General features: G+C 40.0%; 1 protein-coding gene across 1 annotated transcript in view; it reads right to left on the reverse strand.

The window, feature by feature from the left end:
- The window catches only part of MIER3 (MIER family member 3), a 30,264-nt gene extending 11,709 nt beyond the window's left edge, over nt 1-18,555 (reverse strand). Inside the window, exons 1-8 of the mRNA XM_030843605.2 lie at nt 18,514-18,555; nt 17,045-17,069; nt 13,933-14,078; nt 5,425-5,559; nt 4,101-4,221; nt 3,070-3,155; nt 2,806-2,878; nt 891-1,042 (exon numbers count right to left, since the gene is read on the reverse strand). Of these exons, the coding sequence (XP_030699465.1) occupies nt 891-1,042; nt 2,806-2,878; nt 3,070-3,155; nt 4,101-4,221; nt 5,425-5,559; nt 13,933-14,078; nt 17,045-17,069; nt 18,514-18,522 (747 nt within the window). The 5' untranslated portion in view covers nt 18,523-18,555. The remainder of the gene's footprint in view (nt 1-890; nt 1,043-2,805; nt 2,879-3,069; nt 3,156-4,100; nt 4,222-5,424; nt 5,560-13,932; nt 14,079-17,044; nt 17,070-18,513) is intronic.
- Between the last annotated feature and the right edge of the window lie 2,130 nt (nt 18,556-20,685).

Here is a 20,685-nt window from a genome sequence, read left to right on the forward strand (position 1 = left end):
CTTCTCTGTGTTATTCGGAAATTCAAGTTTGAGTCCACCTATCTCTGGGCACTCATTAGCTGGGATTAGCTAGGCTGGAGATAGAGTGTAAAGGTATATGAGAGGGGCAAACAACATCAGAGAGAAAAAACCCTAATAGGCAATACTTCCACCCTTAACCCACACACCATCAGGAGCGTACTCCATCTACAAGCACACAGTATTTAACGAATGCTCCTAAAGCAAATTTATACACTGTTTTTTTTGTTTGTTTGTTTTTGCGGTACGCGGGCCTCTCTCTGTTGTGGCCTCTCCCGTTGTGGAGCACAGTCTCCGGACGCGCGGGCTCAGCGGCCAAGGCTCACGGGCACAGCCACTCCACGGCATGTGGGATCTTCCCGGACCGGGGCACGAACCCGTGTCCCCTGCATCGGCAGGCGGACTCTCAACCACTGCGCCACCAGGGAAGCCCTATACACTCTTAATAGACATGAACTTTAATCACATCCTGAATAAAGTTCAAGAATAATCCAAAAAATAACTTTAACATAAAATCTAAAAGTCCGACCACAGAGAATGTTTAAATAAACAATGGAACATACAGACATCAAGAATGAAGTATTAAAGAAATCTCAATGGCAAAGAAAATAAGACTAAGTAATTAAAAGGATATAACATGGTAGGTAAAGTAAAATATATGTGTGTGTATACAGAAAAAAAGGCCAGAAGACATGAAACAATAGAATGGTTATCATTAGGTCTTGGGATTTTTTTTAAACCAGTATTTTCCAAGTTTTAAAAATCAGAAAGAGATAGCCAGTTCATATGTAAGAAATATTTGAATCAAATATAAGAAAATCAAGAAGATACTATATTAGTTAGCTGCTGTTTCAACAAAAGTTGATGTATACCTGTTCATTGTCCCTTGTGTGCGTTCCTGCAGAAATTCTGTCCATTATTTTTTCGTTTCCAGTTCTTAATGAGGTCTCAACAAGGTACTCCTTAACTTTGCTCTCCAAAACCACACCAGGACGCCAAAGTAATTGGTCTTCATTTTCATACACTGATAAAGAAAATCCCATCAACACATTAAAAATAGTGAACACACTTTAAGATGTATACAAAACTGTTTTTCCTCTTCCTATACAAGTAACTACCTTTGAGGACACCAGTAATTTGATTGTCTGGCAAGCTGAGTCTTTCATTAGTAAAGGTTTAAAACAATTTTTTTTTTAACTTTATTAAGGTCCAAGTATTCCAGTCACTAGAGCAAGTAGCTGTTTTGGTGATTGGATTTACTAACAAGTTAGAAAGCTTTCTATGCCTAGTAGTCTAATATAAAACCTGGTAGTGGTGTCTTACATTCTTCTAATGAGGGGGTAAAAATAACCTGTGTAAATTCTTTAATAAACTTATTACAATTTTCTCTTAAACTCCCTAAATGGCTCTATGAAAATGTCTACAGGTTAAAAATTGCAAACAAATTAAAACAAACAAAAATAAATAACAATCAAAATATCTGCCAATACTGAAATACCTAGGAAAGATATAGTTTTCCTTTACTGATTTCTTCCCAAAAGGTAAATTTTTATTTTAAAAAGCAAAAAAAAAAATAAAATAAAAAGGAAGCAGACTAATTAAAAATGGAAAACAATGATAAACAGTAAGATAAGTAAACTTTCCACCTCTTAGAGAAGCTGATATTTAGTAAGCGAAATGACACTAAAACAAACTGTATATTTTATTAACGCAAACACTGTTGCCATACTGAAGGTTTCTACTTCACACAATAAAGTCATACAGATAGCCCAAGTATTTATCCCATTGCTTCCATTCTTCAATTGTAAAATAACTACTAAATATAGCGAATAAAAGTAATTTACTGAGAGCTCACTATGCAGCAGAGACGGTGGTAAGTGCTTTACATTCACAACTGTATAAGGCAGGCATTTCTATTCCCAATGAGCAGGAAAGTTAAAAATAAAGTGTGCCTGTGAAGCAATAAGACTGACTTTTGAGATAAGTTTCTGGAACCAGTTTCATAAAGAAACTTTAGTCAAAACTGAAATAGGTAATATAGTTTGAGTTTATTCCCTCAAAAGATAGAGAAGGTATACTTTCCTTTCTGAAGGTGTAGAACTGAGAGAATATTACCTCCGCTATGTTTCATCTAAGGACCAGCAGCTGCTGAGCATGTACTTTTGCCCACGGCCAAATCTACGTGTTTCCCAAGTTTGGCTAGGAAGGTGTACCTGGATTTTTACTTCCCACCACCTCACCCCTCCATATTTTCAGAACCAGCTATAGTTGGAATCTACCAAAAATGTGAGGAAAACTGATTACACTTAAGTAGGGGTATATAACAAAAGCAACAGAATCTTTACATTCTACCACCTTATCTTTCAGGGCTGGGGCAAGAGAATTTCTTCTAGCTTCTTTTTTCCTTAAGTGTTTCTTCCCAAGAGGATTATATTCCTAATGTTCTCATTATCTCAGGTGATAGGATGCTACCAACTTCCACTGCAGTGGGATGTAGGCCAAAGAGCTGTACTTTAAGAGCAGCTCCACTATTTTAACAGGTGCTTAGCATACTGAATTAAGAAGCACTGTAAGGGGCCAGGGTTGGGGGGAAGGGGGCGGTAGTTCTCTGAGTCTCATGGTTAATCAATCTCATGATACATTACTCCTAAGTCAGGCCTAATTCTTCCCTGACTCCAAAATCTGTCTTTATACTCACAGGATGAGCATACAATCAGATATTTAAATAAACATATCGAGTGGTAATTTGGCTTACCAAATATTATCAAAATTAAAAGGCTTCCTTACCTTTCTCATTACCAGCATACTCTCCAAGATAAGGTGGAATCTCTGCTTGATATTGTAAACCAATCATTATTTCCTACAGGAAAATTTAGAAGTAAAAACAACTTATTACAAAAATAAATATTGAAAAAAAATGTTCCAATTCATTAATCAGTTACTACAAATCTAAAGTTATCTCACAAAATTATCGTAAATTATTTCAGAAGTGTTTTTAAAAGCTACTTTAATCCAAATGGTCTACTAAATTATGATGGTAACTTAACATACCTTCCTCAAATCTTCAGGTGAGTTACCACTGTCTGTTTCAACATCTTCAACCTCTGATTCTTTATCTCCATCACACGTAGTATTTGCTTAAAAGAAGAAAGTTAAATTTTAAAAAAGGGTTTTGTTGCCTATTTTTGCAGCACTTGAAAGAGTGCCTGATATTTTATATTTTACTTATGATAAAAATTTGTTGAATAAATGAGATCAGCACAAATATACTAAACCTCTTGTACTATTCTCACATTTTGAAACTAGTCAAAACAAGACACTGAAAACACGAAGAAAGTGCATAATATCCTTATAATTATCTGGTGTACGGTCATATAGTTTGGAGAGGCAAGAGGAAAACCACTACGGTCCCCTTAAAAAAAGAAGGTAAAGCACTAGATTACACTGATTACATTAATCCAGAGTGAGACATACACAATGAGCTGCACATTGAGTCCATAAAAATTATCTGTTTGCACACATATGTGTATGTGTATTGGAACTTGTTATCTGAACAGTTCTTCTACCATAAAAATACCTGAGAAATAAGCAAGATTGCATATAAGAAATTATTTCAGTTCAAAGACCTTTTAAATATTACTGATATACATTAAGGGATAACACCAAGAACTAAAAGAAAAGGATTAAATAAATCGCTAAAAATAAAAAATACTTTTGGAGCAACTGATGGTAGTTTTCAAACTGACAGTAGTTTATCAGGAGAGTAAGAGCCTTTTAACAGAAACCCAAAAAATGTCTATAAAATTTCATGGCTGAACTAAGATTGGTTGCCCTAGCAACAGATGAGTCTTGGGAAAGAAAACAGCCCTGCAAAACCAAGCAAATGCTTTCGTTTTTAAAGAGCATATTAGTTTACATCTCCCCCAATAAAAAAAGGTTATAATCTTGTTCAGATTATAATAGTATTTTATTTCAATTAAGTAAAACACTCAGATATTCTGACATAACTACTGAATGTAACAAAATGTACTCAAGCTACAGTATCAGTGCTACTACTAATCAGTAATGATTGGATTTCTTACATCGTAAAGGTCTAGGGAAGAAATCGGAAGTTTCATGGGAAGTCACAGATGGTGTCAGATCATCTGCAGAAGACTGAGTTTCCTCATCATCACCTGACAATAGGTCTTTTGCTATTTCCTCCTATAAGAATAGGAATGCAATGCTAGGGTTAGAAATGATTACATCCCATCAATTTTGAAAAAAAAAGTCTTTATAACATTATTCATAAACATTATGGTATTATAATACAATTAAGAACTAACTGAAGTCTCAGTTTTGAGAAAAGTAAATTTGAAATTCTCCTATAATTTACTTCACGTACACAATTAGTTAATAACATTTACTAATTATATATAATATTAATGCTATACTATTATACATTTATGATATAACAAACAATTTGCTTAATTTGTGGGTATGTAAAGAACTTATCTGAAGCGGTAGACTAATTTTTAGTGAATTTACAACAAAAATAATCTTACTTCTAAGTGGTTAAAAATTAAACTCACTTTCTGCCAACTTAAATAACTAAAAGAAAACAAAAAAGTCTCCAAACTCTTCCGATAATTTTTTAGAAGTCCAACTAATGCACCACTCCGACCAGTGATATAATTTTAAAAGAAACAGTTCAGAATTAATTTTTATGTAAGTATATAGTCATCCTTGTGCCTGGTACATAGTAGGCACTCAATATTTGCTGAATGACTATGGTCATTAAGGTTTTTGGTACATTAATATCACATTTAATTGAAAAGTGGGAACAACATAACTCACAGGAAGATGTGGAGTCCTCTCCCTGCCTGAGACCTGAAAGATGAGGAAAGTTTCCCAGGGATCTGTTAGCAGAGACCATGACTGAATTCTCCTTGGCAGGGACTAGGCCTCCCCTACAACCAGACTATGTTAAAGATGTATCACTGAGGCCTTGGCTGCTATGGTCTCTGTCACTCCCAGAGCCCAAGAAAACAGAACTTCTCTCCAACCACTCCATGCCTAAGCCAGATTGGTTTGAAAACTTCTGGGGGATTCATTAATCAATGCATTCAAGTGTCCACAGGATCAAAAGAAGTTAGGGCAAAATCTAAGTTTAGATACAGTATGTCTACACAGGAAAGATAAAAAGTTATGGAAGAATACTCAAATATGCAAAGTATTATGAAGCTATTACTACTTCTAAAGTAGTGAGATCAAAGCCAAACAATATTCAAATCAGTCACCAAAATGATAAGAGCAATGCATCCATAAGAAGTTTACAATTCAGAATTATGAAATGCTTTAAATTGAACTAATAAAAACAGTCAATGGTAACAGATCTGGAATTTTTTTCTACATGCTTGTACTTACTTTGTCTAGTGTCATATCTGGTAGTTCATCTGCAAGTTCACTTGGGGAGCTATTTGCACTGGAATTTGCAACTGCTGGAATTGTAGGTTCATAGCCATAGAATGCCAATAAATCTTCTAGAGGCATGTTTCCTTCCTATTCAAGCCAGAACACAAACATGAACTCAGCAGATGCCACAATGCTGAACCTCAGATAAACCTTGATGCCATTAGTGTTCATAAAGCACATTATCAAAACAGCAGGACCAAATCAAAACCAAGTTTTAGTTTTGCTTTTTGTAACTGTATCCAGAAAACAGGATCAAACACCTAGAGCTATAATTAATATATGAACAAAAGTCTAACAATTAACATCTTAATTTTCATTTTCCAGCATCATTTTACTTTTTAAAAACTTCCTCAAATATTTGCCTTCATGCAGACTTTTTTTTCGCTTTTATATTACTATAATGATTCGCCTTGAAAACATTTCCGATTAATCAATCAATAACTTCACATAATTTTTAGCTTGTTTCCTTGCAATTAACAGTTGACCACTTGGTTTATTCTTCATGTTATTTGGAAGATACCTAATGAGAAAACCTTTGCTGAACATTTACTAACACTATTATGTTTATATATTAATGTTCAAGACACAGTTATCCTTTGATATTCCTACTACTGTCTCTATATTCTGTACCAGTTGTTTTTTTCCCACAACTGTCTGATGAAGTTTGCATTACCACCATCTTACAGATGAGAAAATTGAGGCTTAGTTCTGGGTTCGAATCCCAGGCCCCCAAGTTCTCTTACTGGCAGTGCTGCTTTGATAAAATTACAGACTCTGGCTGCAGGACTACCTGTGTTATGAATACTTATGCCATGCCACATAGTGGCACCCAGTCATTGTTTTTTCCCTCCACTAATCTGAAAATAAGTGCTATATTTCCTTTTTTAAAGTAGTTTAATTCAACCACTAAAATGCATAGAACTGTTTATAATTATCATTTAAATGACTTCAAAACCATATATTCATGAACTAGTTAATTTCTTAAATATTTTAAAGACGCTTATGTCCATCTATTAAGAGATTCACTTTTAAAACTAGCTTACGGTTTAATTTTCCCTTTAAAAAAAAAAATCTAAGTCATGAAGCACACAGCATGAAAGCAGAGTATGCAACACATGCCTACAGTTGATCACAAAGTGAGCTGAGGAGAGCCAGTGATGTCTCCCAGAAAGCCAGCTGGCTGCCCACCAGGGCCCACAAGGGACACAGGTTCTGGGGGTCCCTAAGAATTGGCCTTCACCTTTGCAGTACAGAACTTACATTTTTCACTATGCCTGAATGAAATAGATTCATGTTATGAGATTAGAATAAAGTATATGACAGAATGCTAATTTGTGAATCTGCAGTAGCAGACATGCACCTTTCCAATGACCATGCCACTCATGAAATCTTTTCAGCTTGGAAGTGGAATCAGTAAAAAGCTGCTTTGGGAGCATGGACAAATTCAGCACAAATTAAGTTGGATGGTCAGGATGGACAGAAATTCACCCATGCCACGGGAAAACCTCATGAAGTATTCTTCTCTCAAATGAAAGAACCCCTCGAAGGTGCCAGAACTACATTGAGAGTTTCTCCAGTCCTGCTCCTTGCAGAGTCCATGCAGTCCATTCCCTCTGGTTCACACTAGTTGTAAGAGGAGACTGGTTACAGCCTTTGCCAACCACCTGTTAGCAATATTTCTCCAAAACTTTACAGTTTCAGATTCCCTCCATGAACTGGGGAGATGGCAACTTTCACTCATCATGCACTGACAGTCCATCTTCCCATCAACACAGCATTTACTGAGCTCTAGGTACCATGTGAAGGACTACTGGCTATGGGTAAAGAAATACAATTTCCAGAAAAAAAAAAGAAATCCCAGCTCTCAAGAAATTCAGTCTTGGTGGAAGGAACTGATAAGTTAACAACTGTAAAACATGGTGCTAGCTGCTTTAATCAGTTCTGGAATTGGTGCTATGAAATGGTAGGTACAGAGAAGGGAAGACCTACGCTCCAGGAATAATAGTATATGGTAGGGAAGTATCACACAGAGGACAAAGACTGAGCTAAGTCTTGAAAGATGAAGAGGCTTTTAACAGATAGGGTTGTGTGCTAGGGACTTGTGGTTCATCGTCAGAAACACTGACTGAGCAGTGACTGTGCCAGGAGCCCACTGTGCCAGGTGCTGGTATGAAACACAGGTCTTGCCCTTCTACAACTTACAGACTAGGGGGATACTAACAATACTCAAATATGGAACTGCCAATTAAGATGCGTGCAAAAGGAATCAATAGGGTCCTGAGACACAGAATTATGTGGAGGGCCTACTGTCATAGGGTTACAGAGTCAGACAGTGAATGACTTTAGCTGAGGCCCAAAGTCTGAGAAGTGACCAATCCTGTGAGGAGCATTCCAGGCAAAGGAAACAACACACTTGAGGCCTGAATATGGTTTTCCACTAAGCCAATGGCCAGAGCACAGAGAGTAGAATGAAGAATGGCTCAAGAGGTGATTAGAAAGACAAGCAGAGGCAGATCACAAAAGGCCTCATGGGAAAGAAACTTGGACTTCATACTCCCAGGGCAATGGGAAGCCATTGGAGAATTATAAAACTGGAGTGACATGACTTTATTTCTTCTTAAATCCTGGGCAGCTGTATGAAGAAAAGTTTGGGGAGATGAAGAGGGAAGAGAAAAGCAGGGAGACCACTTAGGAGTTGCATGCTGGGTTAGGGTAGTGATACAGACATGGAGAGAAGTGAATAGATGAGATGTATTCTGAGGTGTAATCAAATGGGCTACTGGAGTAAAAGGGAGAAAGAAGGACAACTCCCCAGATTTCTATCTGAGCAACTGCCTATCGTGGTAACTTTTACTGAGGTAGAAAAGACTAAAGGAAGGAAAGGTTTATGAAGGAAAAACATTAAGAGCTCTGCAGAGGGACTTCCCTGGTGGTGCAGCGATTAAGAATCCGCCTGCCAATGCAGGGGACACGGGTTCAAGCACTGGTCCAGAAAGATCCCACATGCCGCGGAGCAACTAAGTCCGTGCACCACAACTACTGAGCCTGCGCTCTAGAGCCCGCGAGCCACAACTACTGAAGCCCGCGTGCCTAGAGACCATGCTCCACAACAAGAGAAGCCACTGCAATGAGAAGCCCACGCACCACAACGAAGAATAGGCCCCGCTCACCGCAACTAGAGAAAGCCCGTGTGCAGCAAAAAACATTCAACTCAGCCAAAAATAATTAAAAAAAACAAAATGTTTGAGAGGAAAAGAATACGGTGAATTTCATAATTTAAAAAAAAAGAGTTCTGCAGAGGACACAAAGTTAAGTTTGAGAGGACTATGAAACATCCAAGTGGAAAAGTCAAGTTGGCTAAGAGCCTGGAGCTCAGAGGATCAGGCTGGGCTAAAGATATAAATCTGGCATTCATTAGCATCTAGATGATATTTAAAGCCACAGGAGTAGATGAGCTCACTCAGGGAGAGAGTAAAGAGAAGGGGATCTATGCTTTATTAGAAGAATTTTCAGATATATTACCCTATAGGCAATGGGACACGTCTAGAAAATTTTAGATATGATTTGCATTTTGAAAAAGACATCCTAGGGGGAGTAGAAGAATAAGAGCCTGAACTAAGAAGGGAATTAAAGAATCTATTTCTTGACTTACGTGATAGAGGGAATGTAGGTAACACAGGAGTCTAAGTGGATTGCCCATTTCTGGCCTGAGAAGGTTAAATAGCTACAGCATCATTATAAGACCAAAACAAAAGACAAATAAACTTAAGGGTAGAGGGTGGGACAGTAGATGATTTAAGGTGAAAGTCGAAGCACTGGGCTTGAATGAGTTATCCAGAAGAGGAATACAGAGTGAGAAGACAAAAGCTAGAGCCCTGGGGAATACCATCAATTAAAATGAGGGTAAAGAAAGAAAAGTCCGTAAGTACTACAGAGGGAAACACAGAGGGTAGAAGTAGAACTAGGAGAAAATGCAGGATTATGTAAGTTAAGAAAGAAGCAAGGGTGGAGAAACCACGGATGGTCACTTGGGTCAAATATCAAAGAGAGATCAAGCAAGATAAAGCAGACATGAATTCTTTGTATCTGTCAATCAAGAATTATTGGTGACCTTACAACCTGTTGGGAGAAGCAAAGCTGAGGACTGAATGGGAGGGGAGAAAGTACATACACTATAAGAAGAGAATGTTGAAGGGCAACACAGGGTCAAAACAGAATTTCCAAATGTGGGAAATATATGAGTAGGAGGCCATACTGAAATAAAAAAAATAAGTAGAAGAATAAACTGAGGGCTAAAGGGGTGGAATCTAGGGACTAGCCTGGGATGTGGAAGATACTTTTGGGACCGGAGAGAAGGAAGGAAGAATTAGCATAAAAGTTAAGTTTGCATGTGTGAGGCAAACAGGAGGTTCTGGGTAGTCATTCACGAAAATCCTACTTTCTCTACAAACACACAAGCATGATCATCTGTTGAGGGAGAAGGTGACCTTCTTTGTGGAAACCTCCTTAATACAGTCAAAGGATGACACTGTAATGACCCCTAGAAGGGGCTGGTGCCAAAACACAGAAATTATCTGTACTAAAACTTTGAAGCAAAACTGGAGAAGATTAATCCAGTCTCTGAAGCACTTTACAAATGAGCTTTCTGTTAGAGCCTATTAATAAAGCACTTAGTCCTTTGAAGCACAGAAGAAATGTTTTCAAAATTGAATTAGCAAATCTCAAAGTCTCTGAGGATCTGTGGTGGCTAGATCAGCTTAGAAGTTTGATCTAGCACCTTATCCCAGGGATGAGGATTTTTCTCTTCTACAATATTTCTCAGGCATTTTGTTGAACCTATTTAAATTTCAAGGGACACATCTGAGTCCAGTCACACTTATAAATGAACTGTTTTGTAAGTCAAAGGATTTGTAACAGGAAGAGCACAATATTTAGAGGCAGAGGACTCACTAATTGCTAACTACTACCGTGGGCAAATCACCTAACCTCTCTCACCTCTATTTCCTCATCTGTAAATAGAAAAACACATTATTTCATTAATCCTATGATGCATAACCTCACATATCAGAAATCAGGATGCACCTCATTACCACTGTACAAATTTCTCATAGTAATGTCCCTCCCTGCTCCCATCTATGCTGCTTCTAAATCTACGGTACATCTTACAATCAACAAGGCCTCGGAGCCAAGGAAATAACGCTAATACTTGTCTGACACACCTGATGGTGTTGCTGAATGGGTCAAATGACACTGTCTAAATGAGGTACAAATTAATTTTCACATAACACCAGTCTGGTATCTTATAATACTGGATGCAAAACCGCATACATATAACTTTTTAAAATGCTTTAAAAATAAATCAGTAAGGACCTAGATCAAAGTCTCATTTCACAATGCATATCAGAGGAGAAATCTATATATTAATAAAGGCAGAAATGTAAATTACTTTTTTAAAAGTTATAGGTCTAAATCTAGGATTATTAAATTAAAACCTCTCAGGAAACAGTAATGTGAATAAATTAAAATGTAGAACGATATAACATAAACCTTATTTTAGTATGGTTAATAACTAAAATCTTGTCACGTAATCTATTCTCTATACTTACCAAAGTGCTACCGTAAGAAAACTGATTTTGTACCGCTCTTATTTTCCATAACATATAATGTACTAAAAATTTGTAAGCACCAAAATAAAGGCCATATGTATAGACTATCAAATTTATTTACTATGAGCATAACAACTTGTAGTTTTCTAAAACATTAACACCAAGGCTCTAAGGCTGTTACCATGTACCAACACCTAAATCACTGTTCCAATAATATAAGATTAATACATTATTTTAAATTGTATAGAAATAATTTCAAACTTCTTCTAAAAATACAATGATCTTTACTCTTTATATTTGTGTCTCTATCTACTCTTTCTTTTCTTTGTTTTCATGTTTCATTAAACATCAATAAAGAACAGAGACCACATCTACACAGTTATGCTTTACTGCAGATAAGAATCACAGTTCAGATGAAGTGAGCAGTCAGTCACTCTTAGAAACAGCTCCTCTTGTCCCTTGCTCAATGAGAGAAGGATTAGCCTTCTGAGCAAGGACACAGCTCTTAGGTCTTCACTAGAATTTGTTTAAAAATTACCTGGATTGTTCTGTCTCAATTTCCAAGAATGCGACAAAATGCCAAGAAGCAAAACTGCCTAAGTACAGAGAAGTTGAAACATTTAAAGGCCTGTAATTTTTCAGAATCTACAAATTCAGTGACAGGTATCATTACAAAGATTTAATTACTGGAGTTTACTAAACAAAATGAAAATCACAGGAATAGAAACTAGGTATTTCTGTGAACAGCTAAGTGAGTAACTCTTTGCTGTTGATTATTTCTCTATATCTTTCCTATTTTCTTTTAAAACTCACCACACAGATTAAAGCAGCTATTACTATAATCTCTGGGAGAAGAAAACCTACAAATCTGAAAAACAAAATTTTACCAGCCCATAAAAATCTCTACGAGATTACCCATACTCAAGTAGGAACTACATTAACACATTAAATGAAATTTTAAATTCTTACTAGTTTACTGACAAAACATCTATTTGTGTGGTTAAAGCACAGTCTAGCACATTTATATTATTTTCTTACGTCATGCTGTAAATAGACTGCTGTCTCCCTATCTTTAACAGCAAACACATAATTAAGGAAGGTGCATTATGAGACCACCTGGGACTTTTGACCAAGCCCACAGCAGTGTCCTGACATAAAAAACTACAGGAGAGAAGTATGTATTCTAAGAAGCCTTCCATGAACTTCCACATGAGGCTAAACACCTTTTACTAGACATAAATCCTTTCTCCCATAGCTCTCACTGCTTACTGCTTTCATAGTTCTTAGCAGAGGACATCAAAAAAATCTTTGCTCTCATTTGTCACCCCACACTAGACCATAAGCTCCCAGAGATCAGAAACATTGTCAAATTGCTCATTTTTGCCATCCCAGGACCCACCACAGTCCTTGGCTTAGTGATAATGCTAGCTGGATTATAATTCTCAATTTTTCTAGGCTACCTACTCATAAGAGGTAGAAACGAATTCCCTGAATAAAGTCAAGGCAGAGCTTGAGACTCTTGGGTATCTTCTCTCATCAACAGGCAACAACTTATCATCACCCCTGAAAGAAGTGATAGGTAAGACTTTTCTTCTTGATTATTTCCTAACAATTTTATCTCTATATTCCCAAATCTGTTTGGCTTTTATAGGAGATATATGTATTTTTTTTAATGATTAAATCTAACCGCAACCATGTTGGATTAATCTGCCAAAGGAATAAACATGTTTAGAAGATTTCAGGTCTACAGGAGCAAGCCTGGGGTCTAGGCCCTGAAGACTCTGCTTCTGTTTCCCTGTGTGTTAAAATGAAAGAAGAAATGCCATAATAGCACAGCCCTGCCTCACAAAGATAGCAGAAGAGATTACTTAAGAATGTGCTTTGTCTTCTTCAAGAAAAAGAAGTATGAAAACTCAGTATTATTCCTGAAAACTTTTGTTATTCTGGGCTGATTAGAAATTTGCAAATAAGGTTAATTTACAGATAAGTATAATCTTTTCAAGGAACCCCTCTCTCTGTAGTTCCTGGTATAAATATATGTTTAAAATCCAGTTCATTTGAATTTATACTGATTTGGGGTTTTAAAAGTTATAAACTACATTTACCTTCCCGACTTTCTAAAAGATGACTGGGTGGGAAGGAAACAGGATATTACTAATTCAAATTTAAAAACAGAGTAAAACTTTTTCTCTCTCAATTTCCTTATAGTAATCCATCAGATTTTAAGTTTCTTGAAGGAGAACTTCTCCCGGTATCTACTGCAGTGCAGTGCTTAGTTAAACTCAAGTTTGCCCCTCAGTAAAATAGTGTGATATAATGCAAAGAGGCTGGGCTAGGATTCAGAACTAAGTTTCCTACAGTTCTCTATATCTCAATATTCTCATCTGTAAATGTACCTAGTTCATTGTCCTGGTATAAACTTAAAAACAGGTTAACAAACATAAAATAATTTTTAAAAGTTATATGAAAATGTACTTATTAGGCTATCCTTCAAAATAATAAGAAAAGCAGTAACTTTCTGTACAAGTTAGGTCAAAAGGAAATACGCTGATACTATTTTTTTAATTGAAGTATAGTTGACTTACAATGTTGTGTTAGTTTCAGGTGTACAGCCAAGTGATTCAGCTATTTATATATATGTGTGTGTGTATATATCTTCTTATAAATATGTGTATATATATATTCTTCTTCAGATTCTTTTCCATTATACACTATTACAAGATACAGTTCCCTGTGCTATACAGTAGATCCTTTGATACTATTTTTATTTCAGGTAGGTTATAAATAATTTATAATAGAATGTCAAAATCTTTACTATAAGTTTGTATTAAAATACTAAAGTAAAATCCTTTACCTTTTCTAAGTCTTCAATTTCAGAACTGAAGTTTTTACCCTCATCCATCATTTCCTCTTCTTCAAGAGTTCTTTCATCATCATAGTCATGGACCAACATCTCAGCAGTGGGGTCAAAATCATGATCCTCAGACGACAAAGACCCAACTGGAAGGAAACAAACTGAATCACTTTACAGGTTCACAAGGCTATTTACAAAAGAAAATAACTTGTGTTCTACTGCCAGTTCCTTAATACACTTGTCTAAAAGCAGTAGAAAAATGTGAGATGGATTATGAAAGGAAGACTTCACAAGAGTCTTACATAGTGAGGCTAAAAACTTCAGTAGAAGGGAATATTAACTTTACTCAAATTCTAACCCTCAAATAAAGGTTCAAATCACAACAGAAATGTGGTTTTTAGAACAAATACAAATTTCTGTGAAGCAGCTATACAGCAATTCAGTCTTCAAAAGCACTACCTCACTTTTCACGTCTATAACAGTATTTCAAGCTCCCCAGCATTAAACCATAAAAGCATGCTTTTCTTTGGACTACTAATAAAGTTCTTAAGGTTATATGAAGGGAATACAGAAAATCATATCTAAGAGCTTTGGAAGAGGTATCCCATTGCAAGTTGTTTTAGTCAATTCCAACTTGTTTATAAGATGGTAATGCTTGGGAATTCCCTGGTGGTCCAGTGGTTAGGACTCTGCACTTCCACCACAGGGGGGATGGGTTCGATCCCTGGTTGGTAACTAAGATCCTGCAAGCCACGTGGTGTGGCCAAAAAAAAAAAAAAAAAAAAAAAAAAAAAGATGGTAATGCTTTTTAATGGCAAATCTGAAGTCAACAGGATACCCTGAAAACCAAATGGAGAAATGAATACTATCCATAATCCCGAGAAAATGAAGTCAAATTTATGAAAAACAGGATTTTCTCCATTTGTTTTACTCTACTATGTAATTTAATTAGATCACTCTCAGAGCAGGCAAGGAAAGAAGTATTAGAAACTTGGAGTGGAGAAAGGGAGAAGTGGAAGGAAGCATATTCAACACAAAAAGTTTGATGTGTTTTTAGTCAAGCTATTTAATATTTTAAACATTTAAGGACATTAAGATCATTACCAAAACACTGAACTAGACCAAAGATTTTTCACTATGGAAAAAAACACAGACAATTCAATGTTTCTGATTCTGAGTTCAGAGAACTCTAATCATTAGCCCCAAAAATAATAAAATTCCTATGGGACTCTATTCTTTAGGAGGTTTACATTATAATGTTATTTTCTGAATGCTGAAAGATATTAACCTGCTCATTTTAAAAGCCTGTTGAAGTATAGGTAGTTTAAGTTAATTTTAGAGAAAGATGAATATTTGTTAAATAGCTGAAAAGCAGAACATCAACCATTACAAATTTTCTTTGAGGAATTCCAGGAAACTTTTGGGGTATGCCAAAGTGTAAGGTATGAAGTAGATGGTAACTTTTCTACCTCTTTGAAAGCAGAGCTCTACCCTCTTTCTAATCCACGTATCACTTGGCACACTTTAAGGCTTCCCCTGAAAGACGAAAGTATTCATTCAATAACAGCCAGAAACAGAAGGGCCTGAGGGTCTACTCTTGGCTTTGTCCCTGGCTTTCTGGGACCTGAGGCAAGTCATTTAAACCGTCGGGGCCTGGGTCTAGTTTTTCATTTATAAAATTCATAGGGTTGGTTTAATGACCTCTAGTCTCTTCTGGTTCTAAAATGTTCTTAAAAATTGGCTAATTGATTATAAACAAGTTATAAGTTTGTTTAAACACCAAAACCACACTTTTTGCTTTTTATTTAGATTGCAACTTCTTAAAAGCAGACAGTGATACAAAATGGAAAAATTCCATTATCATCCAGATGTTTGGCATCATGTACATAAATATTCTTTCCCTGAAATCAGCTATAACAAAGAAATGTTTGTCTCAAAATTAGAGAAACTTAAAACAATTTTTAAATGTAAAGACATAGCTATTTTCAAAATAGCCACAAATTTCTTCTACTTGATGTTAATTATTTTATAATACCTTAAACGATAATCAAGTGAGACATTAAAGGTTGACTAAAGACACGAAGTAATATGCAAGGAAATGGACTCTAAGGCAACATGTAGTAACAGAAGACTTGGGAGCCCATCCAGACTCTGCTATTAACTAGGTAACTCTCGGTAGAGTTATTTAGAAGTCTCCTCAAGTGTAAAATAAGGGAGTTGAACTAGTTCAGAGGCACTTTTCCTGGAGACTATGAGAGGGAAAAGAGGCAGCCAAAAGGGGGCTGGAAAGAGAATAAGAAACTGAAACAAAGCTGTCCTTAACATTTAAGCACATGAGGAAAGGTCTCTGCCATAGATGGGTTTCAGGGGTTCCACAAACCCCAAGGTATATGCAATTATCCATTATGTGCAGAGTTCTGGAGACAGAGTCCCTTGCTTTCATCAGATCCTGACAGGGGTTTCTAACACCAAAATGGTTAAGAAACACTGTCCTAGATGATCTAATGTTGTCTCACCTCAAAAATTCTGTATTACCACTTTTCTTTGCCAAACTCATAAAGTATGTGTTTCTTTTAATTAGGACAGCTTTACGTAACTCTCAATTTTGCATTTAATACAATCCACAGACACTTCTCAATTATGAAAAATGTATGAGACAAAACAAGGGGAGATGGAGAGTCAGGATTAATGATCAATATAAGCACCCCCAAAGTTCTGACAAATTAAAGAGACAATTTCTCAAAAAAATTAAAATCTAAATTAAACTGCTAAAGTTAGTGGAAAGTTTGGGAAAGATTTGGGATTAACCGTTTCAGACTTGGAGAAAAAAACACGATATGTGAGAATTAAAGATCTATTACTTAAAAAGAACGTTTGTCAATTAGCAGCTCTGTAACAAAAGTATTTTTTTCAACATGCCAGATAAAAGTGAGAAAAGAGTGTAACTGTTCCTTCCTCCAACAGCTTAATTACCAAAATGAACACTGAAACCTCTTAAAAACAAATGATGAAAAACTCGCAAGACAAATTTCTGTTGGAAAAATTGAGCAATAGATCTTTGGGTCCCCATCACCCTTTGGGACCCACTGAAAAGTAAGAAAAGGGGACAAACCTGGGCTCGAACTTCCAAAAGAAGCCTAGGAGAGAAAAGAAAACGTGCGGTTAGATCGCGCAGCCAGGGAAAGAGGCAGCGCCGGCAACAGGGCGCAGAGGAGGCGGAGCCCAGCGCTCCTCCGCAGCTGCCAAAAGTGCAAGACGTAGCTTCGCTCCAATCGCTCCCGGCCCCTTTCGGGCCCCTCTTGGCTGCCTCGCCTTCCTCCCCGAGTCCGTAGTGTACAAACTCGCACACCGGGGACGAAGCCCGGTGTCTAACTGGCAACTCCAAGACTCCGCTTGGAGCTCAGCAAGTTACAAAGTAGAGAAGCACAACCCAGAGCAGTCGGCTCACAGCATCGGTCCCCCATACCCCGGCATCTCAGGAGTCCCCCAAATCCCACCTGGCTCTCCACGGCCCCAAACAACAACTCGCAACCTAACACCCTTTCCTGGAAGGGACTCACCCTGCGCATCCAGTCCACCTCCTGGGGCCCGGTAGCCCCAATTCCTGTGCTGTCCTCTGCCCCCGAGCGTAGCCAGCTCTCAACCGGACACTCGCCCCCAAACCAAAGCTCAAGCCCCCCCATACTCTCTGCGGCGTCCGGAGACGCGGATCCGCAGTCCCAGAGATGCTGGTTCCTTCCAGAGTGTTCAGTCGCTCCCCGGGCCCGCCAGCGAGCCCCTCGCCCTAGCGTGCTCCTGCCGAGGGGCTTCTGCTGCGCCACCCCCTCCCCCCAAGCTCACTAGTCCCGGGGGACACGGCCAGGGCAGCTCCGCTCGCCCTGCCTCCCCCCTTAAGCTCGGAGGAAAGTGGGGCTACCGAGAGTCCGTGGAGAGAGCGTCGAGGGTCTTGGTCCTCCCCGTTTACCCACAGGAGCTCCCGCACCTCCCGGGCTGCGGGGCGGGGAGTCCCGCTCGCCTCTCGCGAAGCCCAGCGACCGCGCATCCCGCTCGCCTCCGCGCCCGGAGCAAAGTGGAGCTTGAGGTTCCTTCGCACCGCAGCCTGGACCCAATGGGCCGGGGGCACAGAACACTCCTCCAGCAGGGCAGTGGCGCAGCCCGCTCCCCGCTTTGCAATCCGGCCGCGGAGGGGGGGGATCGGCCGGTTTCCACCCACCCCGGCCCCAGGAGGCGGCGCGGAGGCTCCGGCGGCCCGCGTCAGCTGCCCGGGGGCACGGCACGGCGGCGTCCGCGGGCCGGGGTTCGCTGCCGCCGGCCGCCGCCTCCCGTCCGGCCCCGTCGCCCGGCCGGGTCGGGGCAGGAGCCGCCGCGGCCTAGTCCCGGAGGGAGACAGCTCCCGCGCCCGCTCCCGCCCCCCGGCCGGCCCCGCCGCCGCCCGTCGCCGCCCCGCGGCCCCGCGCCGCCACGCCGCCCCCCGTAGGGCCGCGGGAAGGGCCCCGGATCCCCCAAGCCGGCTCGGGGACCGCGGGAGGCCGCCGGGCACCCGCTCCAGCCCGGCCGCTCCTGCCCGGTTTCCCTGCTCACCTCCGCCATATTGGTACCTTTAGGGCGAACGAGCAGCGCCGAGCCCAGTCCCCGGATGGGGAGCCTGAGCCAATAGCAGCCGCCGCCGCCGCCGCCGCCGCCGCGGTCCGCCCGGCACCCGCCCGGCGGCGGAGGCGGCTCGGCCCCTTATAGGGCAGGGCGGCCCGCGACACCCCCGGCCCGCTCGCAAGCCCACCCCATCCGGCGCCCCTCGCCGCGCCCCGCGCCCGCTGCGGGCGCCTCGACCCGCACCCGCACTCACCCGCCCTTCGCCTCTCGGCTGGAGTAAAGTTCCTGCCGAATTGGAGGCAGACGGGGGACGGATGGAAACATCGGCGCAGGACAGACCCATGTCCACCCAGTCGAGGCCCAAGAACCGGCCGGGGTGGCTGCGGACCGACCGACAGACGCTCCGGTCCGGGAGGGCGTTGGGGAGAGGGGCAAGAGACTTGGAGGGACAACTCGACAGACTTCCCTAAGTAAGAAGAGAGGAGGTGGTGGATGGCCGAGAGGAAGCCCCGAGAAATGGAAGAAGTGGCTGATGGACTGCAGTGTCAGTCCAGAATGAGAGGACAGCGACCAGGCATTTTGCGGTTTCCCCTAAGAGACCTGCAGGAATGGGGGATGCAGATCAGCGTACACTGGCCCATGGAGTGGACGGTGGAAGTGGTCATTTGCCAAACAGGTTTGGAAGATAGTGACAGTACGGAAGAAAAGGCAAAAGATCAACAGGGCAAAGAAGTGATAGTGAATAGAGTTGCACGATTCAAAGAAGATGCTTGTAAAATACAAACTCTGCACGTTCGGGAAAAAAAATTAGAACAGTACTAGAGGTTGTTAATTGCCAAATAGGGTGGTAAGGGAATAGGGTTGATCCCAAATAGGGATGACCCAGAGGTACACACTTGATAGACCTGTGGAAGAGCAGGAATACTCAAGGGCCTGAAACTGACCCACCTCCCACCTCCCTCCCAAAAGGTCAAACATTTGCTTAGGGTCAAATGGGAAAGTAGACCTGTGGGCAAGTGGATGGGTTGAGGATGGAGGACAAGGTTTAAGAGGTGTACCTTCTCCTAGGCATGTCTTATGGCCGTTTGGTCTTCATTGGGAGACCTAAGTCTAACTCCTGGCAGTTCCATTTTCACACTGAACAACTCTGAGCAAAGTACACAAAAATATTCACCAACAACTCGTTGGTAGCCCACAGAGGTAAATCCTGCAAGAAGTTCGAGTCCGTATTCCTAGTTGCCTTGGCACACAGGTGTCTTGAGGCAGGAGGCCAGAAATAATATGTATGGAAAACAAAGTAAAAAAAAAGAAAAAGTGGAAAAGAGAAGTCGACTGTTAGGTCCTGGATAAGTGAGATGCAAACACAATTAGAAAAGTATAGCAGGGCCCTATAGAAACTTGGAGAAGAGTGTAATCTCAGACACCAGAGCTCTTCTATCAACTATTGCTAAAACACGTAATATTAAATAATAGAATTGAGGTTATTTGCCGTAATCTCACAAATTGAGAGACTTTTTAGAAGCTTAAACTTTCCATTCTTTTAGTCCAAACATGAAAGGTCTGGATTTTAATCCGGGGTTGCCTTCTATTCTCCCCTCCAATGGTGGAGACTGGATTATGGATAGGAGGGGAGATGATTACTTTCAACCTTTTTAAGCAAGGCATCTCAAAATTAAAGTTATTCCACTGGTGAACGTTATTTATTTATGGAAATTTTAGGAGAAAAGTCACCTCAACCATTTCAAAACATCATAAAGACATGGAAAATTACACTTTCCCTGCTGTGAAAGATATCTTTCGACATTTTGTCCAGTCAAATAACTCAAAAACAGCTGAACTTTGAAACCAGAGGGCTTGGCACACATTGTATGTACTGTCCTCAATGAGGCGTTTAGAGTTTTCAAAGTAAAAAATGGCTTGAAATTAAGTGATTAACTTTAGAAAAGTGGTAGTGAACACATCCCATGGACAGAGCCATTAAACAATGCCCTGAGCTGGACCACAGGCCACGCCACCACAGAATGGGGTTGGGATCGAGTCATGAAGAAAGTGTCTCCAGCAGCCTGTCTTGTCATACTTAACACTAAGGAGAAACGTTTGCTTCATAGCAAAACGTGGCTAATCCAAACTATAAATGTGGCCTTAGGTTCCATTTTGCCCTAT

Source organism: Globicephala melas, chromosome 3 (genome assembly GCF_963455315.2).
Source record: "Globicephala melas chromosome 3, mGloMel1.2, whole genome shotgun sequence".
Classification (NCBI taxonomy): Eukaryota; Metazoa; Chordata; class Mammalia; order Artiodactyla; family Delphinidae; genus Globicephala; species Globicephala melas.